This window comes from Polypterus senegalus, chromosome 6 (genome assembly GCF_016835505.1).
Source record: "Polypterus senegalus isolate Bchr_013 chromosome 6, ASM1683550v1, whole genome shotgun sequence".
Lineage (NCBI taxonomy): Eukaryota > Metazoa > Chordata > Cladistia > Polypteriformes > Polypteridae > Polypterus > Polypterus senegalus.
This window is the reverse complement of record NC_053159.1, coordinates 1,949,374-1,975,867: the sequence shown is the minus strand read 5'-3', so window position 1 is coordinate 1,975,867 and position 26,494 is coordinate 1,949,374. Positions and strand designations below refer to the sequence as shown.

Here is a 26,494-nt window from a genome sequence, read left to right as displayed (position 1 = left end):
ACATTCAGTTTATGCAGAGAGTGGAACTTCTGCTTTTAGGCGTCTTTTTCGTTACGGTTATATTTTTGATCACTCCTACCACTTTTTTATGTGGACTCACTCCTGAATTTCCCCTTGGGATTAATAAAGTATCTCTCTCTCTCTATCTATCCTCCAATCATCTACTTATCCACAGCAGGGTCATGGGGGAAGCTACAGCGTATCCCAGCAGGCACAATCCCTGGACCGGGTGCCAGCTTTTAACCTTCCCCTCTTTACTTAATTAATAATTTGCTCAGTTTAACGCCTTTGCATGGTGTGCAGTGCTTTTATTTGGGGCAGCAGTGACCCCTAGTGGGCGTTTCTTTAACATTACACACACACACACACATTACACATACATACTGTACAGTATAACATCCACTCTCCCGCGTCTCTAGATTATAAACGGTCTCACTCGTCCACATTTGCAGACACATTTTTCTTCTTCACTTTACAGTAACGAGGCGCCTTTCAGGAGTTTCATGCTGTTCTCAAAATCTTAATAAAAAGTTCCCTGCTTGTCAATTTAACCCTATCCAAATTACCCATCTCCCCCAAGGTACAAACTGTCAATCTCGGCCTCTAGGTTGTCTTCCGGTATGTTCTCTGGATCCAGGAATTCATCCCCTAGTTTCTTCCACCAGGGCCAGCGCATGTACTGTAACATAGCATTATGGGACTGTCGGGCCCGGGCAGCCACAGGGACCGACCGGCTTGTAAAAATATCGATGTCTTTTGTTGTTGCTTCCTTTAAGGATGGCATATCTGAAAAACAAAGAATAACAAAATGTAAAACTACACGACGGCACGGTGCCAGGCGGAGGCAGAGACAGTGGCGTCTTGAAGTAATAAAAACTGAACGTACTCGTTAGAAATTCAAGGTCTGTGTTTATCTGCGCCAGGAGGGCATCTCTACGCAGATCCGCTTTTCTCTGCAGATTTATGTCTACCCAGTGCTGTATCAACATCTCTTGAGCTTTTAAGTGAAGTTCATTGCTGCTCTCTGCAGATAACACTGGAGACTGAGAGCACAAAAACAAACAAGTCTGCGGTTACACAACATCAAGAGAAGAGCTTTAAAAAGCCTGTCCCCGCACCACCGCTCTCAAGATGGGGATGAACTGAACAGTAAAGATGTCGCACCATCTTCTCCACCTTGCTTAGTCCATTCATGCCGGTGTGAGGGGCCAGAGGGTGCAGCCCTGGACGGGGTGCCACTGCATTCACACACACACACACAAACCCTCGGGGCCAAAGCAGAGCCGCCATTGAAACTGACACTTGGACCTCCTGTGGATTTACCTGGCGGGGTGGCACTCACGAGGCTAAACACTGCACCACCCCGAGGGTCTCCTAGAACGCGTATCTGGGCATTTTCTGTCTGTATATGTTTTGTTTTTGAGTGCTTTGCAATATTTGACCATGTTCATCCTTACCATTGCCACCTATTTTGTGTTTGTTATTGCTTGGCTGCGTCCATATCGTTTATGGTTGATATGCCCATTGCCAGTCATGTGACCCAGAAGACCCAGTTTGGAGAAAGAGAGAGAGAGAGAGAATGGAATCGGGAGATGGCACGGACAGATCAGAATTCAACCAGAGTCATAACCACAAAAGGCTAAATTTAAACTGACAAAGATCAGGACATGTTGCCATAATTGTGGTCAAAAAACCTTGAAATTCCTGACGGGATTAATAAAGTTAATACAATCTGATCCAACAGTATAGTAAGCTGGAAGTGTAAATGCTGGACTGAATGGACTGGTATCCCAAATGGGCTTGGGAAAGATTACCGGCCTGACAAGAAAATTGAAAATGTTAATCTTGAATGTTCAAGCTGATATTGAAGTCCCTCTTCCTAACCTACTTCCTCCCCATTCTGAAGTGTGTCAAGTTCAAGACACAAAAATATTTTATGCCAATGGCTGTTGCGTAAAATGTGTTGCAAGTTTTGAGTCGGAAGCTTCAGCGCGTCGTTATGGGAGGTAAAGGACATGAGGAGAAACGAAAATCGACAGCAGCCTCTCACCTTTCTCACTGTGTGGAGGACGAAACCCGCTAACACCACTTCCAGCTTAGCCCTGAAGGTCCCATCTCTTAATGAACTGTTCTACTGGATGTTGGAGTTCAATGTCAACCAGATAACGAAGAGCACCAAGCTCCACAAGAACAAAAGCACTCAAGGATGCAGGACATCCACAGGAATTTCAACTTGAACTTTTGTTTTCTTTGCCCCAATCTTTGTTTCCTACTACACAGGGCACCGTCTGGTCCCAAACACTTAATTCTCTCCTTCTTGTTCATTCTCATTACAATCTCATACTTGGAAAAATGCAGCTCATTGTTTGCTGGTCTCCCACAAAGGACCATCCAGAAGTTACCATTCGTTCAAAAATAGCACCACACGTGTCCTCCCCCAATACACACAAGTATTCGCTCATAACTTCAGTTCTTTTTTCTCTGTGTTGTCTACAAGGAGCAGATGCAGTATAAAGTTTTACTCTCCATATACAAGTGTCTTACTGCCGCTGTATATTTTCAGAATCTACTCAGTCCATCCATTCACTTCCATAGGCTCTCCCCGGTCTGCATCCTCCAATTCTTTGGTTGTCGCACCCACAAAGCTTTCTACAATGGAGGATCAAGTCTTTAGCTCCATCGGCCTTCAACTGTGGAATGAAGTGCCACTGTGTGTCCAGCCTTCGTCATCACTGGCTGTTTCTAAACAAAGGCCAATCTCACGCATTAGCTATTAGGGAGTGAAGGGGCAAGAGAAACAGTCAACCAGTATGGGACAGGGGATCATGAGTGGGCCAGAATGGACTAAGGCAATGTAGGCAATTTAGCTGGGATATCTGGGAACAGCCAACTCTTTTTCACAGATGCCCAGGGATTTTTTTATGTTTCAGGACATCAAGTTTATGTCTTAAATTTACAACACAGTGTCACCGTGCCAGGGCATTGGGACCCACACACAGGCCATGGGGTAAGTGCCCCCCTGCTGGCATCTCTCACACCTCTTCCTGCAACAACCCAAGTTTTCCTGGCTGGTCTCCTATTCAAGTTCGTGCTGAGCTGCAGGTGGATGACCAGGTATTATTGTTATTATTATTATTCTACAGATTGTTCTATGCTGCAAAATGACTTCTGTTTCTTTAAATCTTACACCTAAGTTTATAGTAAAATTTTGCAAGTGCTCAAAAAGCTCAGAAGCACAAAATGCTAAATAATGCTGCCATGCGGAGGAGGCCATAAGTGCCAGATCTGCTGTTTATTTATTTCACACATTCTTTTCCTTCTATTTGATTTTAATCACAGCTACCACAGCTTAGTGCACTACAGGAAGCCCCAGAGATGACTTTGTTTATATTGTGAGCAATGAATCCGTTTACTATTAAAATATTCAGCCCAGTTCTTCATTTCGTTTGAAAGGTAAAACCAAAAGGAAACAAAAAACACCGAACAGCAAGAAAGACGGACGGCTCGTAATTATTTAACTTACGCTGGACTGATAGCACCCATCTCGGCCTTTTAATAAAATGAAAGTCTTACTCGATGGAGACCGATGTGCTCCTCCACCTTTTTCTTCAGTTCCAGCCTGCGTGCGTCCGTAAGACCTGGGGGTCCTTTCCACGGAGACAGGATCTGTTTGGCATTTCTTCGCTTCTTTAAGAAACGAAGAACCTAAAAAGTATGAATACAGAGAAGACTGTGATTAGTGAATTCATACAACTGACTAAGGTCTAAATGTCTGTATACGTCATTTTAAATGACTGTAAGCTCCAAATGACTTATCATCCATATATATGCCAAAAAGAATAGCAGGTCTTTTGTAATTTCAAAGTCAAAGTGAACTTTATTGTCATCTCGACCATATATAAGTATACAGATGGACGAAATTGGGAAGCTCAGGGTCCACAGTTCAACAACATGAAGTGCAAATAATTACATTTAAATTCTATTTAAATTAAAACACAAACAAGACAAAGAAGTAGCAGCAATATTGACGTGTAGTAAATGATATGAACATCGATGCAATGTAATGGGATTTGTAATCTAGATACATAAATATAGTCAATAGAGAGATCAGTGTATGATAATCGTCGTTTAGGACGTGTGTAAATAATGACAGGTCAGAATGTTTCACAGCAGAAGGATATCAAGAATGTCAAAATACCTAAAGGTCAGTATGAGACTTCCAGTTCTCTTCTACCTGCACACTCGTCTTTGCAGGACAGTGACTTGCATGTATAAAAGTTCCGACTTTAGAGCTGGTTGAGGCCGTGTGGAAGATCCCAGAGGGCAGGATGGTGTTAAGGAGTCTGACCGTTTGGGGGTAAAAACTCTCCTGCAGCCTGGCAGGTCTGGCTCTGATGCTGCAGTATCTTCTCTTGGATGGCAGAAGTGTGAAAAGTCCACGTGAGGGGGTCCTGTTCAATGCTGTAGGCCTTGCAGACACTGCATTTGTAAAATATGTCTGGCAGTGAACGGAGAGGCACCCCAGTAATGTTCTCTGCTGTCTTCACTATCCTTTGCGGTCCAGATATGTTGCAGTTGCCATACCAGAGCATGATGCAGCTGGTCAGAACACTCTCAATGGTGCCTCTGTAGAACATGGGGAGGATGGAAGGGGGAAGACTTGCTTGGTCTCTACTGGGCTTTCTTGATTTGTGACGAGGTGTTATGCGTCCACATTAAGTTCCTCGGTTATGTGCACACTGAGGAACTTGGTACATCTAAACCATTGGTGCCGAGTGGGATGTGAGCAGGATGCGATTTTCTGAAGTCCACAATTATCTCTTCTGTCGACATTGAGAGATAGGTTGTTGTCTTCACACCATGCAGACAGCCGTTCCACCTCATCTCTGTATGCTGTTTCATCATCCCTGCTTATCAGTCTCAGCACCGTTGTATCATCTGCAAACTTGATGATGTGGTTGGCGTTGTTGCGTGGCTGTGCAGTCCTGAGTCAGCAGGGTGAAGACAAGTGGACTAAACACACAGCCCTGCGGCGCTCCAGTGCTCAGTGTCATGATGCTGGAAGTGTTGCATTTATACCGTTAAAAAAAAAATTGTAATAAGAAAATTTCAATTTTTAACAATTCAAACTCTCAAGTTTCCTTAAAACGGAGCACCGCTGTCTTTACGTGACTCCGAATGCCCCAGTTCTGCCTTACCGCTCTTTGCAACGTGACCGCCGCCTTGTACTGCTTCAGGGCCTGCTTCTGTTGATGAAAGTTCCTTCTCTCTCGGTGTCCTCGCCAGTGCCTTTGTATTAATAAAGCGGCTTTCATTTCCTGATCCTGTATATGCCGGTTTAGCAATTCTGTAGGGAAAAAAAATTTACTTTAATAGGGAAATTAAATATTTTAATTGCAGGAGCTAATTAATTAATATTCAAAGTTGTAAATGTAAGGAGTACCAGGTCAGGGCCCAAAGTGTGGAAATGAACACAATGGGGGTCTGGGGTGTTACGTCTCAAAGAAATGGCAGCAGTGGGCAGTAGAGTGTGCGTTTGTTGAAGGTGCGTGGACAGTAAATACAAGGGTACAGAAACCGGAGGAATGTGTTCACTCTGCCTGCTCACCCATTATTACTTAACCTCCTTGGCATTAATTCTTTTTCTCAAAAAAACATCTAAAAAGCATTGCATCTTTCTACTGTAAAATGTGCAGAACACTAAAAGTACAAGGTCAGGAGTGTAGAAATGAGGGCATCAGAGGGTCAGCTCAGGTTGGACGGTTGGGAGACAAAGTCAGAGAGGCGAGATGGCGTTGGTTTGGAGATGTGCAGAGGAGAGATGAGGGGTATAATGGGAGAAGGATGATAAGGATAGAGCCGTCGGGTAAGAGGAGGTTTATGGATGTGGTGAGAGAGAACATGCAGGTGACGGGGGTGACAGAGCAAGATGACGAGGACAGGAAGAAGATGATCTGCAATGGCAACCCCCTACGGGAGCAGCCGAAAGAAGAAGAGTCGTCATGTGTAAGTGACATGAGTGTAAACTTTCCGATTCCCAGAATCACTTTTGGCTGCACTGACCATTTCAATTTCACTGCCTGAAGACAGATTCACTTCATTGTCACCGCTGATGAGCGACGTTTCTTACGAGACGCCATTATGAGGCTAGGAGGAGACGGGTGTACACCGTTGAGCGGGTAACACTCTGGCTTGATGCTTACACAAAACATGCCTATACCGTTGTTCAAGTAAGACTCAGCACTAACGCTATTGCCATTTTTACGGCCCGAGTAAATCTCATGTCTTATGTGAGACGTGTCTATACCGCTGCCCGAGTGACACTTGGGACTAACACTTTTAGTGCTGTTTTTACAGTCCAAGTGACGCTCGGGTCAAACACTAAGGGGGTTAATATGAACAGGCTACCTGGGGGTTCCCAAGGACTTAGAAGAACACCAGGAACACCTGGAGCCACTAGAGGGAGCACTAAGAGGACAACTCCAGGTCTTAAGTTGCACAATCCTGATTCTACAAATAGTCATAAAGAGTGCCATCTCCTCTCTAGATGTTAACTGTCCTTGTATTCCAGAAGTGAGCTGCACGGCGCTTTAACTCAAGAGACACCCACAGAGCTTAAAGACGGCTTTTCGTGACCTGGTAGGTCAGACTTCGACTGCATCCATCTGGTTAAAATTATGGAAATGAAGGCAACAACTGAAAATCACTGGAAGAGCTGATGAATGTGACATGGTGTCGGGAGGTGTGGAAGGAGTACTTCCTGGCGGTATGAAGGTTGGAAAACAAAATGCTGCCCCATCTTATTTGGCACAGTAGACAGAAAGCTTCAAGGAGGCATCAGGGCATCCTTTTTCTTGTATTTGTATTTTATCTGCTACCCTTTCAATTCATTTATCTCATGTGTGCCAGATTTTTAATAAACTTCTCCTTTTCAGACGATTACAACCTATCTGCCATTTATCCTAGATTTAGAGATGACCTCTGTCTTGCAGATCTTTACTTTAAATCTGCAGTTTCTGAAGGACCTTGCATGCTTCGGTTGTACCATGCCTCCTGTTGGCTTGCCACACATTCACTGCAGCCTCTGGCCGTCTTTCTTGTAATCCCAGACTGGCTCCATAACGTGGTGATTAGGGCTCTATGGTGGTCACACCATCTGCTGCAGGATTCCCTGTTCCTCTTCTTATGATTTCTTGCCCTTCCATTTAATTGCAATTGTTTGTTTACATGCCATTTGTGCTCCCCCTCATAAATATTGATGGCAGAACACATACAAATATTTAGGATTTTTTCTGTAGTGCGATGTTATTTTATCCACTAGATGGCAGCAGAGGACTCCCCCTTGCAATATTCGGGGTTGACGCTGCAAAGTGGATCATAACAGCTTTCCCCGAGTCACACTTGAGGTTAACCCTCTTCACATTAAATTTCGAGCCGAGATGGGCTCAGGGTTAACGCCAAGGAGATTAGAGAGCACCTCATGTCTTCAAAAATGTAATTAAAACAAGCTGGTCTCCCAAAGTCAATACGACAAGCATAGAGTACAGTAACGCGACTACTGAAACTACTTACTGTATGTCAGGACATTAACTCCTTACCTGCAGGAATTATCTGAAGCAGCTCTAGCTGGCGCTGGTGAAATCTTCGAATGGCCCTTTGTCTCTGAAGGAGCAAGTGATGCCTAAGCTCTTCTTCTTCTTTCTGTCTCTCCAAAATCAACCTCTCTTTCTCCTTTTTATTCCTAAAATACAACATTAACAAAAAAAAATTAAAAAAATGAAACACGAGTGACTGAATTGATCATCGCTCTGTACTGCAGCATTGATTATGAGCAAAATCTCAAAGCTTGACACACGTAGAGGTGAGAAACGGATGAAGGACATCTGGGTGGAGAAATAATACCTTCTTCCAGAAGTGGATACTTGGACTGCAGCGACGTTCTGGGAAGATGGCATAGCTCGGGTTGTTGTCCTGGATCCAGCTTATGTCTTCTTCATTTAATCTTTTTAATATTACGAAATGTTGTAGGTTATGCCATTACATCAGCTTTTTGGTTTTGTTCTAATTGCTTTTAATTTCTTTAATATGCGGTTATATAACCCTGACCCAATATAATATTGTTTTTTATCAGTATGCTGCTGCTGGAGTATGTGAATTTCCCCTTGGGATTAATACAGTATCTATCTATTTATTATTTTTCAATGATGTATTATTGTGTTAGGATAATAAACTATTTCAGTTTTTTTTTTTTTTTTGTCCCGTTTCCTGTATTTGGAGCCTAAGGAGGCAGGGCCACCTAATTTTGCTGCCCGGCCGAGAAGTATTTGTCACTGGCACCTTTGACATTACGTTCATATGGTTTCTGGTTTTTGTGATTTTGTTCTTCAATTTTGGATTTGCCAGATTCAACCCTTCCCTATAAAGGTGCTTTTTCTGTTTTGTGATTCATTGGATTTGTTCGCTTTAGGGTTTGCCCTTTATTAACTTATTTTTGCCCTTTTGTTCATTTTTTCTTCAATCTTTTCTGAATTCTTTCATGCACTTTTAATATTTAAGTAAACATTTGTTCCATTGTCGCCCCGGAGTCCAGAGGTTTACATTTTCCCTTTACCCCCCTTGTGAAAGTTTAACATTTTAAAGCCTTTTCCTCATTTTGGGCCCATGCAGGCAGAAAGCCTTCTTTTTGACTTTGGGGTTAGACTGCCCAAGGTGAGGTTTATTCGGGGAATTCAAACCTGTAAAGATGGCAGGCCTGCCTTTTGGTTATTTTGAGGCTTGCATCCCCTTTCTGAGATTTTCAAATGGCAGGAATCAAAACACTAACTAGAGCAAATGTTAGAGACTGGGAGATTCATCAAGATGCCAAAACACAAAATTAAATCATCAATCAAGCGAAGTGTGAAGGTGAGCTGCAGTGCCAGCCTAAATACCATCTCATTGATGACCTCATTAACCTGTGACTGCCAGGTAGGACCTCATGGCAACACACTGGCGCATCTAAACAAGCAGTGTTGCCAAATAAATGGCAGTGGCCATAGACAAACACAAAACAGTACAGGTTAAAAACAAAATAATTGCTTCATTAAATAAATGATATATACAGTATGTTAAGGTCTGTTTGTCTGTCACATGATCACTTGCAAACTACTGGGGCTAAAACAGTGAACCTGGGTCTCAATTGAAAGCTTTAGACCCGATACGTTCTGGAAATTCAAACAATTTCAGGGAACGGCAATCTCTGCAAAGTGACCTGTGCTTGTGTGTTTATGATTGCTGAATGCCTGCAAAACCATGTGACATGGCGGAAAGGAAAAGAACAGCGACGACATCTGCTGAGCAAATCGCAGAGGCCGAGTAAGTGATGAAGAACATTATAAAAGGAAGAATAAGAACCGCACCATCGGCGGACTTTCAAGTGTGGCATACAGAATGCAAGACGACAGAGAAACGCAGGACGTCAAGAAAGTGGAGGGTTTACCATTGTTCATATATTAGCCTTTTGTTGGGTCACGCCACCCACCTCCTTCCCATAAGACAGGATGCTGAACCACATTGACAAGCAAGAAGTAATCCAGAATTTAGACCAGTTGATCAGTGGACAAATTTCAAGATACTGAACGCAAGTACGCTCTGCAGACAGAAATGTGTGGCGACAAGCGAGAAGATTGTCAATAAGTCAGAACTTCTGACCACACGACAGCATTGCTTTTACACCCTGACATCGATGTTTCTTTGAAGACCACCAGTAAAGTTTCACCAGTGATGTGCTCAATGTCTAGCTTTAGTTTTTACCGTGGGAAAACAAAAGAATGTGCTACCAGAATAGAAAAGTCCAGCTTTCTCTAGACGAGTCACCAGAAGAACCAACAAGTTCTCATATGATGTACGCCCCCCTGTGCCACTTGTGGTCCCTGGCAGCTTTTGTGTGTTGCCTTTGAGAAAGAAAAAAACATTACAAACTGTATTGATTGTAAGTAGTTACCTCACAAATACCAAGGACTGTATTTTGCATTAATCATGCTGCAGAGAGTTATACGATTTATTATTTCTATTTGATTTATTCTTCATTTAGGTAGAAAAAGAATTAAGCTTGTGCACAGAATAAGGGACTAACTTGCAATCTTTTATGAGAAAATGCTGACCTCTTGATACTAACAGAACACCCTGTGATATTATAAATCAGTGTGACCGTTTCTGAATTCTTGCTTAAAACTATCTGAGCCTATTTCTTAAAACCGAGTGCCCGGATAACCTCTCTATCTGAAAGAAGCAATGTGCACATTCCAATTCAGGGAGTCGCAAGCTATTATAATTCATGTATAAACTCAAAATTAACTGCCATATATATATATATAATAATATAATAATATATATATATTTTTTTTGTTTGTTTAATACACAAACTAGGTATAAAGAGGGAGGCCCCACATTAGGCTGCAGGCTATCTGATCTGACCAGTCAGTGGCACTGAGCTTGGGGGGGCAGTCTCTTCCAAGAATAAAGAAATTACTTTTTACTCTAAATTGGTGTTTGTCTCCCGTTGTTTCCGACTTCAGCGTCCACACCTTCCAACTGCACAACAGGAGCTGTAAACTTCATTCTTCTTGGCACATCACGTGTTTTGAATGATGTGGTGTGAAGCGAGGCGTGTTCAGGAGACCCCACCTTAATGCTCTGAACCGACTGCGACTTCACAGGGGAGATTACTGCTTTGATGGGGTGCATAGTGTGGCGCACCAGGGAGCGGGCTATGAAGGGTGACAGCATCAGGAGTTCAAGAGGACCCCCCACACCTTATTGACTTGAACCGGTTGCGACTTCACAGGGGAGATCACAGCCTTGACGCAATGCAGGTCGCGGTGCACCAGGGATGTAGTTATGAAGAGTGATGTGGTACAAAGTGCGGCGCTCCATCATTACCGATCGCTCTCCAAAGATTTGCAAGATGGCACCGGTGCTTGTGGTCAACCAATCAGCACAATTCATCGCCCAAGCTTCACATATTATAGTTCCTGGTTGAACGAAAAGTCCACACGCTGGAGTTGGAGCTAAAAACAAACTACCAGGAACTACACATGTGGTGGGAATGCCCCAGAAGCTCCGGACTTTCTAAAAGGCCTCGGCATATTGATTAGCATGTGGGAAGCGAAATGTTCCCTTGCAAGAAGACTTCAGTGCTGGGGCTTCTTCCTCATCGCTTTGTTTTTGCCCATCTGGCCTGCTGCTTTATATTCTTCTTTTGTGATCCAGTTTGGGTCTTAGAGAACTCAGGAGAAAAAAACCAAGGCAGACAGGAGGAGGACATGAAAACTCCACAAAGCCAACATCAGGGTATGGAATTTCAACCCAGGCTGCTTATCAGTTATCTTTGAAAGGCTGCAAATTATCTTTAAAAAGCTTCATGAATATCTAAACTAAATATTTTTTTATTGATTTTAAAAGTAACCTTTCTCATTAATAATACAAACACAGCACTCCATAAAATATTCCCCGATGCCTAATGAAGCAAAATGTTTTTTCAAATGTGTGATTGATTTTTCTGGGCATCAATCACAGTAATCTGCTTTATCTCCACGTTCAGTGAGCACAATGCCAGATGCGACACACGTGGCCAATTAAAAGATTTTTCACTTAACTTAACCTGCATGTCTGAGTTATGGGAGCGCTGGGAGAAATTCTACAGAAATGGGGGCAGAATATAAATGTCATTAGATCTGTGAATGAGAAAATTGCTGTGATGCCACTATGATTCATTTGACAAAAAAAAATTCTCAAACACCAGTGTCCTACCTGAAGCTCCTCTGAATGGTCGCGACAGCGTTTGGGAGTTTCTTCAACCTTTTCCGAGTCTGAAAAGCCTTCCATGCAGCTTGTATCAAAGAGGCTGCTTGCTGTAATCTCTGAAAGATAAAAGTCGATATTAAATATATTAGAAACCCCTTCACTTCTCCAAACTTTTGAAAACAGGTCATCAGAAAGGTTTATTAAAAAACAAAAGCTGAAATCATTCCTTCACAGAAGTATTCAGGCCCTTAATTCAGTAGTCTGTAGAAGCTCCTTTGGCAGCAATTCCAGCTTTGAGTCTTTTAGGGTAAGTCTCTACAAGCTTGACACTCCTGGACTTGGCCAGCTCATCCCAATCTTCCTCTTAAGCTCCATTAGGTTGAATGAGAAGTGTCTGTAAACTGCCATCTTCAAGTCTCTCCACACTTGTTCTACAGGGTTTAAAGTCTGGGGTATGGCTGGACCACTCAAGGACATACCCCAAAGCCACCTCAGTGTGGTCTTGGCTGTGTGTTGCCCCAGTCCGAGCTTGCAGGGTTTCATTAAGGACCTCTCTGGATTTCACCACATTCATCCTTAGTTCAGTTCGGACTAATCTCCCTGTCTCCACTGCATGATGCTGCCACCACCATGCTTTACCCACAGGGATGGTGTTAGGCAGGTGAAGAGCAGTGCCCAGTCTTCATCAGACATGGTGCTTGGAGTTCTGTCCATAAAGTTTGAATTGTGACTCGGAGCATCTTGTTCCTCCTGCTCTTAGAGTGGTTTAAACTTTCATATGCCTTTTACTCAAGAGTGACTTCCATCCAGCTACTCTACCATAAACATCTGATTGATGGAGAGCTACTGAGATGGCTGTCCTTCCGACAGGTTCTCCCGTCTCAGCAGTGGGCTTCTGAAGCTCTGTTCGAGTGACCACTGGGCTCTTGGTCACCTCCCTGGCCACGGCTCTTCCTATCCAGTTATGCAGTTTGCCCGGACAGCCAACTTTAGGAAGAGTCCTGCTAGTTCCAAACTTTTTACGCTTCACAATTCTTCAGGTCACGGTGCTCCTGGGCACACTCAAAGCTTTAGAAATGCTTTGATCTCCTTGCCCTGCTCTTTGCTTTACCATAATTGGATTTACAAAGAGTTTCCTGGACTTCAAGGCTTCTTTTTTGTCCTCACATACAGAGTGAACTGCGACTGTGGTACATTATATGCACGGGTCTACGTGTGCCTTTCTATACGATACCCAATTAATTAAATTTGCTGCAGGTCGACTCTTGGTCAAGTTCTAGAAACATCTCTCTATTATAATGAAAAAATCTTGCGATGAGACGAGACTTTTTGGAAGATTTTCTCAAGTACCGTAAGACAAGACTTTGGTCATGAGATGTTTTCAAGTCCCGCCCTCCTCTCACACCACGCCCACGGTCCTCTCACCTCTCATTGGTCTGAATGCTTTTGACAGACACAGTTCTTGCTTTCTCAGTTCTTATAAATTTTAACATTTTCTTCACTTTAAGTTCCCAATTAAAGAAGACGTATTATGTCCAAATCTTATTGAAAAATTTCATCCCAAAGGGTTATAACAAAAGAAATGTGTACACGGGCAATCCCAGCACCGAGAAACGACAAAGTCAAACGAATTAATGTGACGATTGTCAATCGGTTACACGGCAAATTGGTTAAATGCGTACCAACAGTTGGTGGTGATGGTGTGGAAGGTGAAAACATCAACTTACAATATCATGAAGAATATCTACAACTGTTAACACCATCCGGTCTTCCACCAGCTGAATTACTGCTGAAATAAAGGATATCTCAATAAAGGTAATGTAGTCCATCTTCACTAATGACATGAGACATCAAAGGAGATCTTGATATGCCATTCGTATTAGAAACGTTTACAGTTTCCCGTTAGAATAGCTTTTGCAAAGACAATTTACAAATCACAGGGACAAACATTTGAAAATGCGTTTTATTTATTAGAGAGAAAGAAACTAAACTCAATCACAGCCAGCTATAGATGGCGTTGTCACGATGAAAGTCCAAACACAGAATCAAAATTCAATGCGATATTGACAAAAATTTTATTTTAAAAAATTGTTTTTACTGAAGTTTTACAGTAGAAGTGTAAGTTTAAAAAGTATTTGCATGTTAATTTCAAAGCTAAACAGAACAAAATTGTATTACGCAACGAGTAACTAATGCAACATGAAACATAATTTACATTCAAATTATTACATTTTGATCATTTTTACTAATGTTAATTACTTGCTGTAATGTAAAATAGTTAGTAAATTGTACATCCGCATCCCCATACGTGAGCGGCAGAACTGCAAAGAGGCTAGCGAATAGCGCAGGTACAGGGGTTGGCGAGCGAAGCGAACAGGGGGCATAGCCCCCTAGTCTCAAATAGAATCGAAGCAAATGGCAGACACCGGAGCCCACGATGTGGAATGAAACAGCAGAGGCTCTGAATACGACTATAAAACGAAAGATTTCAGGTTTTGACTTTAAATAAAATTTGCAAACCTTTCTGAAAATATGTCCTCGCTTTGGCATTGTAGATTATCGAGAGTAGATTGAGGGGCAAAATTGGCAAATTTCTTCATTTAAAATGAAACCTGCAACGCAATAATGCGTGCAGAAAAGTGAAGGGCACTGAATACTTTATGAATCCGCTGCACTTCCATTAAAAGCACACACACAACACAAATGACATAAAATGCAACAGTCTGAACAGATCTGTTCCATTAACAGAGCAGGCTAAAGCACCGGTGCTTGTGGAAGTGCTGTCCCAGCAAGAGGTGTACTCTCCCTAAAAACAATCATTTTTTTATGTTGCTTGCCTGTGATTCTTTGTTGTGTTTGTTATTTTTGAATCATTTGATTTTATGTTTATGATTTATGTACTGCAACTTTAAATGTCCGGACATTGCTTGTGTGTTGTGGGTGGAACCTCGAGAGGCGGGGCCACCCTGACATCACTGCTGCTTGCTATTCGGCCTGTGGAGAGGCTGCAGTAGGGAGTTAAATTCACTGACGTCATCTTGGAGTTCTTTGGATTGACTTTTTCTCCTTTCACTGCTTTTTGATGTTTTGCTCCTGTCTTTGGATTTCAAACACTGTTTAATGTACTGGAACCTAATCACTTTAGGATCACCTTTTATTATTCTTTAACTACAAAAAAACACATTTTTTTCATAAATAATCCTTGCTCCATTTTTGGTCACAAGCCAAAGTCTTAACACTTTCTCCCATTTTGGAACATTTTCAGTCGTATTTTGAACTTTAACAATCAGTTTTCCCACTTTTGGGCCAAGGCAGGCCAAAGCCTACTGACGGTAATTGGGAGTAAGCTGGAGTGGGTGAGCTTCTTCTGGGCTTGCCAGTGACAGTCCTGGCCTGCTTTTATGGAGCCTTTAAGCCCACTTTCTGGAACTCCAGGTAATAGTAGTAGGGTTGTCTTAATCTCATATTTTCATTGAGAACTTAGATCACAAAGTTTATGATATAATGGGCTTCACTTACAACAAACAATATCTAAACACAATCACATAATCCACATATCAGTTATACATTTTACAATCACAACTTGTAAAACACAGGCACATTTCACTAAAATATCATTCAGTAAATACCTCCTGGAAAATTAGTTTTGCTGGAATGTGAAATATGCTAAAGCAAATCCAAAGTGTCAACTGAAGACACACCTCCCTCCATTAATTGGTCCAGAGTCCCGTTTTCAATTCAAAAGCTCAAGCCTGTATGAATGAGCTTTATATTTGTGTACTACTCTGATTTTCCTTAAACATTTAACAATATTATTTGCAGAAAAAGCATGCATTTTGGACTTTGCAAACATACGAGACCATAACAGACATGTTAATTGTGTGTTTTTCATAACCCAAGATTTTTTTCATGAACATTTTAATATCCATCCATCCACTTTTTAACCCGCTGAATCCGAACACAGGGTCATGGGGGTCTGCTGGAGCCAATCCCAGCCAACACAGGGCACAAGGCAGGAACCAATCCCGGGCAGGGTGCCAACCCACCGCAGGACACACACAAACACACCCCCACACCAAGCACACACACTAGGGCCAATTTAGAATTGCCAATCCACCTAACCTGCATGTCTTTGGATTGTGGGAGGAAACCGGAGCGCCGGAGAAAACCCACGCAGACACGGGGAGAACATGCAAACTCCACGCAGGGAGGACCCAGGAAGCGAACCCAGGTCTCCTAACTGCGAGGCAGCAGCGCTACCACTGCGCCACCGTGCCGCTCCATTTTAATATTGCTGATAATTGATAAAATGTTATTAGCTTTGATCTTTAAGACGTGCAAGTATGTGTCTGCTTCTTTTCAAGAGCTTGTGGATACTCCAGAGCTAGAGATGTCCAGATCAAGATATGTTCAGCAACCGTGAATACCAACATATGGATAAATGTGGACTCTTTGTAAATAACGCGCCATTTAAAACGGCACACATCAGTTACTCAATAATTTACATGGCCTCATGTCAAGTGGTTCTCCTCACATTATATGTTTCGCTTTGCCAGTTTTGTTTGTGCAGCTATAAAATGCAGAGTTAATGCTGACCCTTTGCGGCCTAAGGTGGCTACTGAAGTCCCCAAAATGAGAAGAATACTAATGCATTTGTCACTGCTCTTTTATCCCATGTGCTTTTTTTTTTTTTTTAGTGCACCAAGGCACGCAGATGGGGCACAATAAACAAATCTCAAAAATCATCTACAAAAATCCAGGCTAATAGCAATGCATTTATGTTGCACATGAATAAAATAAGTAAATGTACGGATTTGAAAATGTCACCTGCATCTCTGTATGATGGAAAGACCCAGAATACAGCAGCTCCAAAAGTTGTTCCAGGTCGTTGTTGAATCCTTTCCCAGTCCACTGTTTCTTTAATAAATGCTGCAAGCCTAAGGAGTGATAAAAAGCACAAAAATCAGGACACGGTGCTCTGTGACTCAACTGCTCTCATCGCCGTGCGTCTTCACATGTAAGCTGTTACTGCCAGAGTGAGGAGGTCCTCTTATACGGTGTCAGTGCATCTTCATCAGATGTTAGCTCAGCAGTCTTTCTTCAGTTGCTACATCATAAATTACTGGTAAATTTATAAGCACATGAAACCTAATGCTATTCTGACGACTGGAGCACAGTTCAGATGTGTAATACATGCCAGGGGCCTGCTTTATGAAATCTTAGGTGCAGCCCACTCCAAGAAAATGTGCAAAAAACAAAACACGTCAAGCATCGCTTCTGCAATCTAATAAATAATAAACAGAAATTAGTTAAATTGTGCAAAAGGCTGCCATGTCATGAGCTAATGAACATTTAAAATTTAAAGAAAAAGAATCCAGGAAAAAAAAAAAAAAGTTGGAACTGAAAATGAAGTTAAATGTTTTTGTAGTTTCACTAAGAGCCACCAATGACACTCTTGAAGAACACCCGAGCAATTACAGGAGATTACAGAGCAGAAAGGAGGCCATTTTGGTCAAAAGCTTAAAATAATGTACAAACCGGATTCCAAAAAAGTTGGGACACTAAACAAATTGTGAATAAAAACTGAATGCAATGATGTGGAGATGGCAAATGTCAATATTTTATTTGTAATAGAACGTAGATGACAGATCAAACGTTTAATCCGAGTAAATGTATCATTTTAAAGGAAAAATATGTTGATTCAAAATTTCACGGTGTCAACAAATCCCAAAAAAGTTGGGACAAGTAGCAATAAGAGGCTGGAAAAAGTAAATTTGAGCATAACGAAGAGCTGGAAGACCAATAAACACTAATTAGGTCAACTGGCAACATGATTGGGTATAAAAAGAGCTTCTCAGAGTGGCAGTGTCTCTCAGAAGCCAAGATGGGTAGAGGATCACCAATTCCCACAATGTTGCAGAAAGATAGTGGAGCAATATCAGAAAGGTGTTACCCAGCGAAAAATTGCAAAGACTTTGCATCTATCATCATCAACTGTGCATAACATCATCCGAAGATTCAGAGAATCTGGAACAATCTCTGTGCGTAAGGGTCAAGGCCGTAAAACCATACTGGATGCCCGTGATCTCCGGGCCCTTAAACGACACTGCACCACAAACAGGAATGCTACTGTAAAGGAAATCACAGAATGGGCTCAGGAATACTTCCAGAAACCATTGTCAGTGAACACAATCCACCGTGCCATCCGCCGTTGCCAGCTGAAACTCTACAGTGCAAAGAAGAAGCCATTTCTAAGCAAGATCCACAAGCTCAGGCGTTGTCACTGGGCCAGGGATCATTTAAAATGGAGTGTGGCAAAATGGAAGACTGTTCTGTGGTCAGACGAGTCACGATTCGAAGTTCTTTTGGAAATCGGGGACGCCATGTCATCCGGACCAAAGAGGACAAGGACAACCCAAGTTGTTATCAACGCTCAGTTCAGAAGCCTGCATCTCTGATGGTATGGGGTTGCATGAGTGCGTGTGGCATGGGCAGCTTGCATGTCTGGAAAGGCACCATCAATGCAGAAAAATATATTCAGGTTCTAGAACAACATATGCTCCCATCCAGACGTCATCTCTTTCAGGGAAGACCCTGCATTTTCAACAAGATAATGCCAGACCACATTCTGCATCAATCACAACATCATGGCTGCGTAGGAGAAGGATCCGGGTACTGAAATGGCCAGTCTGCAGTCCAGATCTTTCACCTATAGAGAACATTTGGCGCATCATAAAGAGGAAGGTGCGACAAAGAAGGCCCAAGACGATTGAACAGTTAGAGGCCTGTATTAGACAAGAATGGGAGAGCATTCCTATTTCTAAACTTGAGAAACTGGTCTCCTCGGTCCCCAGACGTCTGTTGAGTGTTGTAAGAAGAAGGGAGATGCCACACAGTGGGGAAAATGGCCTTGTCCCAACTTTTTGGGATTTGTTGACACCATGAAATTCTGAATCAACATATTTTTCCCTTAAAATGATACATTTTCTCAGTTTAAACTTTTGTTCCGTGATTTATGTTCTATTCTGAATAAAATATTAGAAGTTGGCACCTCCACATCATTGCATTCAGTTTTTATTCACGATTTGTATAGTGTCCCAACTTTTTTGGAATCCGGTTTGTACATCACATGTATCTTTTCAGGTTTGTGTTGGTTTTCCCTCGCCACAAATCTTCAACAACACATTCTGTAAGATTTACCCTTTAATGGACTCTTTTTACGTCTCTGTCTTCTTATAGAATACACTACCGTGGCTGTCCATTTGTCTGTCCAGGATTTTAAAATCACTCATAGCTTGCAAACCGTTTGAACCATTGACCTGAAATTTGGTGCACAAATACTACGTGATGTCTATTAGCCGCTTTCAGGGTGATGATTGACCTCTAAGATTATTTCTTTTTTTATTTTCATTGTAGAATCAACTCTCAGCAGCAGGCAGCACATGGGCACCATTCTCGTCCCTACCACCTTCGCCGTCACTTCTCCGAAGTCATTCTTCAGGCAGATTGAAGACTTACTTGCCAGCTTAAGTGAAAAATTAAAGAACACGTACTAAGTAATTGCAACACAAACACTGACTTCATCAGTTTTAACGTGAAAAGATGCCAACAGAAGAAGAGAGGAAGTGAGCGGCTAGAGTGGAGAAAAGACGAGCTGCTCAGCAAACGCATCAACCTCTGAGCAAACAAATGATATATTAACAGAGAAAGAGGAGGAAAACTATAAGTGGATTCGCTGCACGTTACTGGTATAATTATATATATATACACACACACATACACACACACACACACAGTGGTGTGAAAAACTATTTGCCCCCTTCCTGATTTCTTCTTCTTTTGCATGTTTGTCACACAAAATGTTTCTGATCATCAAACACATTTAACCATTAGTCAAATATAACACAAGTAAACACAAAATGCAGTTTTTAAATGATGGTTTTTATTATTTAGGGAGAAAAAAAAATCCAAACCTCCATGGCCCTGTGTGAAAAAGTAATTGCCCCCTTGTTAAAAATCACCTACCTGTGGTGTATCACACCTGAGTTCAATTTCCTGATTACTGCCACACCTGTTTCAATCAAGAAATCACTTCAATAGGAGCTGCCTGACACAGAGAAGTAGACCAAAAGCACCTCAAAAGCTAGACATCATGCCAAGATCCAAAGAAATTCAGGAACAAATGAGAACCGAAGTAATTGAGATCTATCAGTCTGGTAAAGGTTATAAAGCCATTTCTAAAGCTTTGGTACTCCAGCGAACCACAGTGAGAGCCATTATCCACAAATGGCAAAAACATGGAACAGTGGTGAACCTTCCCAGTAGTGGCCGGCCGACCAAAATTACCCCAAAGCGCAGAGGCGACTCATCCGAGAGGTCACAAAAGACCCCAGGACAACGTCTAAAGAACTGCAGGCCTCACTTGCCTCAATTGAGGTCAGTGTTCACGACTCCACCATAAGAAAGAGACTGGGCAAAAACGGCCTGCATGGCAGATTTCCAAGACGCAAACCACTGTTAAGCAAAAACAACATTAGGGCTCGTCTCAATTTTACTAAGAAACATCTCAATGATTGCCAAGACTTTTGGGAAAATACCTTGTGGACTGATGAGACAAAAGTTGAACTTTTTGGAAGTTACATCTGGTGTAAAAGGAACACAGCATTTCAGAAAAAGAACATCATACCAACAGTAAAATATGGTGGTGGTAGTGTGATGGTCTGGGGTTGTTTTGCTGCTTCAGGATCTGGAAGGCTTGCTGTGATAGATGGAACCATGAATTCTACTGTCTACCAAAAAATCCTGAAGGAGAATGTCCGCCATCTGTTCGTCAACTCAAGCTGAAGCGATCTTGGGTGCTGCAACAGGACAATGACCCAAAACACACCAGCAAATCCACCTCTGAATGGCTGAAGAAAAACAAAATGAAGACTTTGGAGTGGCCTAGTCAAAGTCCTGACCTGAATCCAATTGAGATGCTATGACCTGCATGACCTTAAAAAGGCATTTCATGCTAGAAAACCCTCAAATAAAGCTGAATTACAATAATTCTGCAAAGATGAGTGGGCCAAAATTCCTCCAGAGCGCAGTAAAAGACTCATTGCAAGTTATCGCAAACGCTTGATTGCAGTTATTGCTGCTAAGGGTGGCCCAACCAGTTATTAGGTTCAGGGGGCAATTACTTTTTCACACAGGGCCATGTAGGTTTGGATTTTTTCTCCCTAAATAATAAAACCATCATTTAAAAACTGCATTTTGTGTTTACTTGTGTTATATTTGACTAATGGTTAAATGCGTTTGATGATCAGAAACATTTTGTGTGACAAACATGCAAAAGAATAAGAAATCAGGAAGGGGGCAAATAGTTTTTCACACCACTGTATGTGTATATATAAATAAATATCCAACATCTGTCTGTCTGCTTTTCACAAGAGAACTACTTAACAGATTTAGATCGGGTTTTTTTTCTATATTTTTCTTGAACATTCCAGTTGAGTTTGCGACTTCTCTCATTGCTCCAAGTATCATAGTTCACCTGTGGTACCGATTTTTTTTGTGCAAATCTGAGAGAGACGCCGGGGACCTCCTCACTCATGCCAACCTTGCGGTGATCCTTACCTCCACTTAGCTAGCGAATGAGAGAACTACTTAACGGATTTAGATTGGGTTTTTTTCTACAATTTGCTTGAACATTGCTTGTTGATTTTGCCACTTCTCTTATCTCACCAAGTATCGTAGTAATCTTGCAGGAGCGATATATTCGCACTAAACCGAGACAGAGGCTGCAGGCCGAGGGTAGTGGGAAGTGTGACATCAGGAGGCAGGCAGGGTGGCCATCCTTGCTGTCCAATCTCTATGAGCAAAGCCGTAGGGGACGGCTAGTGTTTTTCTAACATCAATCTGCATTTATCCAAACAGTGAAATACATTACCTTTATATCTGCTGCAGATTTGTGTCACAAGCGTAGGGTGATTACTGACAATTAACAGCAAAACTCTTGTAGCGGTGCTTCCTGTGACAGGATTGTTTGTTGAAGAAAGCTTGAAAACCAATTCATCCAAAATAGCAAATTCTGTGGTCTCCTCGAGCTCCCCAAATACCTTCCTGTACAGATCAAACCAAAGATGATGTCCAACACATACACTTTTACATGAAAATCTTCAATAGGTCCAGTTCAGGGACTGATCCCACCCGGACAGGCCCCACTTAAACACACACAGCGCCATTCACACTCATTTAGACAAACATTTCAATAACTTCCGGCAAAATCGTCTCTTGAAAATGGCAAATTATATGACTTACCCATTGACTCTAATCAGGTTCTGCAGCACCGACATCACGATGACTCCAGTCTCGACGTCATCGGTAAGCAACAACTGCAGGAAGTGTTCAGACTTTAAAACTAAAAACAAAGAACACAGAAAGACAGTTATAATCAAATAATTTAAGGAGCCAACAACTCCATCACAGCACAGTCTAGAAGTCAAGCCGGACTGACTTGGTTACTGTGAGGAAGAATGCCATAATGGCATGAGAAACACGGAAGAAGAGAAAGAGATGAAGGTCAAAATGGAGCTTCTATCTGGTTCATGATTTACAGCATACGGGACTGCACTGGTGCCCCTGTTGTGGGCTGGCGCCCTGCACGGGGTTTGTTTCCTGCCTTGCGCCCTTTGTTGGCTGGGATTGGCTCCAGCAAACCCCCCGTGACCCTGTGTTAGGATATAGCGGGTTGGATAATGGATGAGACTGCACTGTGCCGAGTGGAGGAACGAACTTCTCGCCGCCAGCAATAAATAGTCGAACAACGCAAAGCAACAGCTTCAGAAATGAAGTCATTCAGGGGAACGGAATTCAATTTTCAAAACCGTTGGCTTGACGACACATAAACCAGTTCAAAGTGCATATAAAAAAAAAAAAAATCCCTGCATAGAAATCGTCCCGTAATCAGAAAAACAGGCCGATACATTTTAAAAATAAACTTCTTTGAAGTAGATTTTTATTTAGTTATACACATTATTATTTCAATTTTTTTTATTAGATATACTTTATAAGTTCAAAGGGGGAAGTCAAAGATGCATGCGAAGATTACAATTGACTCTTCATCTACCAACCTTACAGAAGTTGATTTATGTACGTCTAAGGCAGGGGGTCTCAAACTCCGGTCCTGGAGGCCCGTAGTGGCTGCAGGTTTTCATTCTAACGCATTTCTTAATTAGTCGCCTGTTTTTGCTGCTAATTAACTTTTTAAATTAATTCTAGTTGACTTGCTTTTGAAGACTCAGGCTCTCAATTGTTTTTTTTCCTTAATTAGCAGCCAAACAATAATGAGATACAAAATGAGGCAAAACACGGGCAGCAAACTGAGTCCATCATACAATATCTGAAAATAAAGAAAGGTGAAGGTCTCAGGAATGTTGATCTGCTCAGGTTCCCAGCACTCTTAGAAAACAGAAAATCAAGAATTCTGTAAATGTCTGCTATGACACAATGAGAGCAGCAGCAAGCCATGGGATTAAAGAACGAGTTTAATTAAACGACGAGACTCGGCACCTAATTAAGCAACTGGCTGGAGTTTGAGGCCCTGGCTTAGGTGGTCTTCTGTTGGCTCCCTCGCTTCACAATTCATTTCCGTTTAAGGAAAGACGTGAAGCAGTTCAGAGGTGTGGTGAAGAAATTCAGGGGAACAAATCTTAAACAAGTCAATTAAAACGAAAGGGAAAGAAGTTAATTAGCAGCAAAAACAGGTCACTAATTAAGAAAAGGGTCAGAATGAAAACCTGCAGCCCTCCAGGCTCAGAGTTGGAGACCCCTGGTCTAACGTAGAAGATTTAAAAACCAAACTGCTTTATTCTTACCTTGATGAGTCAACTGGATAAATTCATCACAAAGCCAGCATAAAGAAGCTGCCACTATACGGAAGGTATGAATAAATTCTGCCTTTTCTTCATTCTGAAATATTTTTAAAATATTCTGTTTAGAACTGTCAACTCTATTATCGCCCACACTATTAAGAAAATACAAACTTGTGTGCATTAAATTCACCAAAAGGCGTTTGGAAAGGAAGTTTCATTCTCTGCACTCACTAGCTGTAGTGCAATATTTTCATCCTGCAGAAATTCAAAACGAAATCAAGTGCTGCTTATAAAGACCATCCATCCATTTTCTGGGCCAGCATATTCCATCACAGGCTTGCATTTCCTTAACCTACATATGCCAGGCTGTAGGCACAAACCCACCTCAGATACTGTATGTGCCAGAGGGCCAGGCAGAGTCACCAACTGCCCTCACAGGAACACCAGATCTGAAAAGGAAGGCCAGAGAAGCCAAAGACAAATCCATGTAGACAAAGAGAGAATACTGAAACGGGGCCAGAATTAATGCCCAGTCTCCTGGAGATGTGCTGCAATAGAAACTCGAGTCACATCAGAGCAAATCAAATGGGAATAAACTGGGCATAACAGCCTGGCAAAAAAAAAAAAAAACAGGCATCTGCTCGTTTACCGGACAGAAAAATACCACAGTTGTCCAAGTTGAACACGAAATCACACGTTCAGCAACATCTGCCACATGGGAAAAGCGCATCCAGAAAATGGGTGGGTGGATGGAATATATTTTTGGTAAATTTAGAACATTTAAATTGGATCATGCTGTTCTTTGGAGGTGTTTGACTACCATGGCTCTAAGTCTTAAATAATGCAAATTAACCTTTATATATGCAAATGCAGTCACTAGGTGCCATATGCCCTGTAGGGCTTAACAGTGCTGTATGTAGATTGCTCACATTTACTAAGGTTTGTTCATACACTGTATCGATATTAAATTAGTACTATGCACATAAACCATTGACAGACATACAGGTGGCACTTTATTTGTATACTGGGAAGGGAAGTTGTTACTGAAGCTCAAGAAATACAGAAATATAACAAACCAACAACTACCACCCTCCTTAAGTATGTACAGAACATCTGGGAAGGACCAATCACCGAATAGGACACCACAGCTCATCTGTATGGCGAGAATTTTAAAAATCTGCATCTTCGGATTTACTTTTACACTTTCGGCAGAGAAGCCTCTGCACTGTAATTCAAGTTCCGTTTTTCTAACCAGACATGATATGGACAGCGCGGTACTCACCTTTACAGCTCGTGTACGGCGGGCCTGCAAACGTCTCGCTAACAGCAACAGATTTTCAACAGCCAAAGGAAGAACTTTATTGTAATACTCCTCAGTCTCTTCCAAGGGTTCAAAATTAACACAACAGTTACTGAAACAAAAGAAGAAGTGGAATAAAAAAAAAAGGAAAAAGAAATGGTGTGATTAAGAAGCACTTCATTTACCTGAGGAGGTCGGCCAAATGTCCTGCAGTTGCCCAACTTCCTTGAATCCTAGAGAAATCTTGTTTTAACACTAAGATACAGTATTGAATGAGATCATAGTAGTAGACATCCTGCTTCAGTTTCTGCAGCTGCTTTCCACTGAGAGACGGGTCAGTGACAATTTCTGCATGCAATCACAAACATCCAAATGAATAAGAAACAAACTAAATACAGCAGATACCGTGAAACAAGTGTAAGCATTCCAGGCAGTGGGACGCTAGACAGGCTTTTTTAGCTGAATTCTTTATTGGAATGGAAAGTAAAAATGGCTTTAACACCAAGGAAGCATCCCAAGACTATATATCTCTGTCCAGTCCGTTATTCCCACTGCATATAAAAACACACACACTTACATATATTTTATACATATATACACTGTATTTATACACATATGGAGTATGTTGTGTAAATGAGGTGCTCTTCTCTAACCCCCTTAATTAAATTTGGGCTCACAGGGGCTGCAGCCTCTAAGATTACAGTAAAGATACATACATACATACATACATACATACATACATACATACATACGTGCCATTTACCTTTTAGTCTTAAGAGCAGTAAAGGAACATTTTTCTCCGGGCTCTCTGCAATTTCAGCTGCCAAAGCCGATATTCTGGGATCCACATTTGTCTCCATGGGAGCTGTAGGGATTCAATCAAATCATAAAACAGGACAACAGGCTACCTAAAAGCGAATAAATAAAGAAAGGAATTACAAATTGCTTAGCCACGGACACATGAAGAAAATAATATTAATACAACCGATCTTCAAGACTTAAATAATTCACAAGAAGTGTTTTTGGAAAGTGAAAGTGCAGTCCACAATAAATGGGAAAAGAAAATAACTGCAATCCTTACTTTTCCGTTCGGACGTTCGTGACCATTTAGAATTTCAGAACGCGTTTAGTTAGGACACCTGGCCTCTGTCACTAGTCCAACCGTTCATTTCTTTTCTTTCTTTTTTTTTAATGAGATTTTTGTTAGTCATTTTAGGTTGCATCTTGTACGCAAAGGAAACTATTACAATAAATGAGTGTGGTGACTCTTAGGCTGTTACTGTACTCTGCCCTTTGTGAGAACCAACTAACGCACATTTCTAGCCGGTAGGATAAAGTGTCATTTCGCTGTATATACAGAACAACATCTTTTTCTGTTTATTAACACTTGTAACACTTTATTGTGCTGTCAATATAACGTCTATTGTTTTCAAATATATACAATACTAATCGTTAATAGTCAGTTATTTTCCCTTACCACCCACAAACAACTGGATACTCCAAGTAGCTGAGCGTTGCCGTCTCTAAAGCAACGGCGGATGTGCCCCTGAAAAAT

General features: G+C 41.7%; 1 protein-coding gene across 2 annotated transcripts; it reads right to left on the bottom strand.

The window, feature by feature from the left end:
* Window positions 1–291: 291 nt before the first annotated feature.
* Window positions 292–26,494, bottom strand: LOC120530728 (IQ calmodulin-binding motif-containing protein 1-like). Of its 2 annotated transcripts, none has more exons than XM_039755237.1 (14): window positions 26,417–26,494; window positions 25,703–25,804; window positions 25,125–25,287; window positions 24,922–25,051; window positions 23,643–23,736; window positions 22,087–22,186; window positions 21,716–21,888; window positions 16,612–16,721; window positions 11,791–11,900; window positions 7,599–7,741; window positions 5,199–5,347; window positions 3,574–3,705; window positions 887–1,043; window positions 292–786 (listed from the first exon to the last, which is right to left on the bottom strand). In XM_039755237.1, the coding sequence occupies exons 2-14, from the start codon at window positions 25,797–25,799 to the stop codon at window positions 563–565; spliced, it is 1,782 nt and encodes a 593-aa protein (XP_039611171.1). In that variant the 5' UTR covers window positions 25,800–25,804; window positions 26,417–26,494; the 3' UTR covers window positions 292–562. The 2 variants fall into 2 exon arrangements, with proteins under 2 accessions (XP_039611171.1, XP_039611170.1); XM_039755236.1 differs by having other exon boundaries at window positions 25,703–25,847; window positions 26,417–26,488.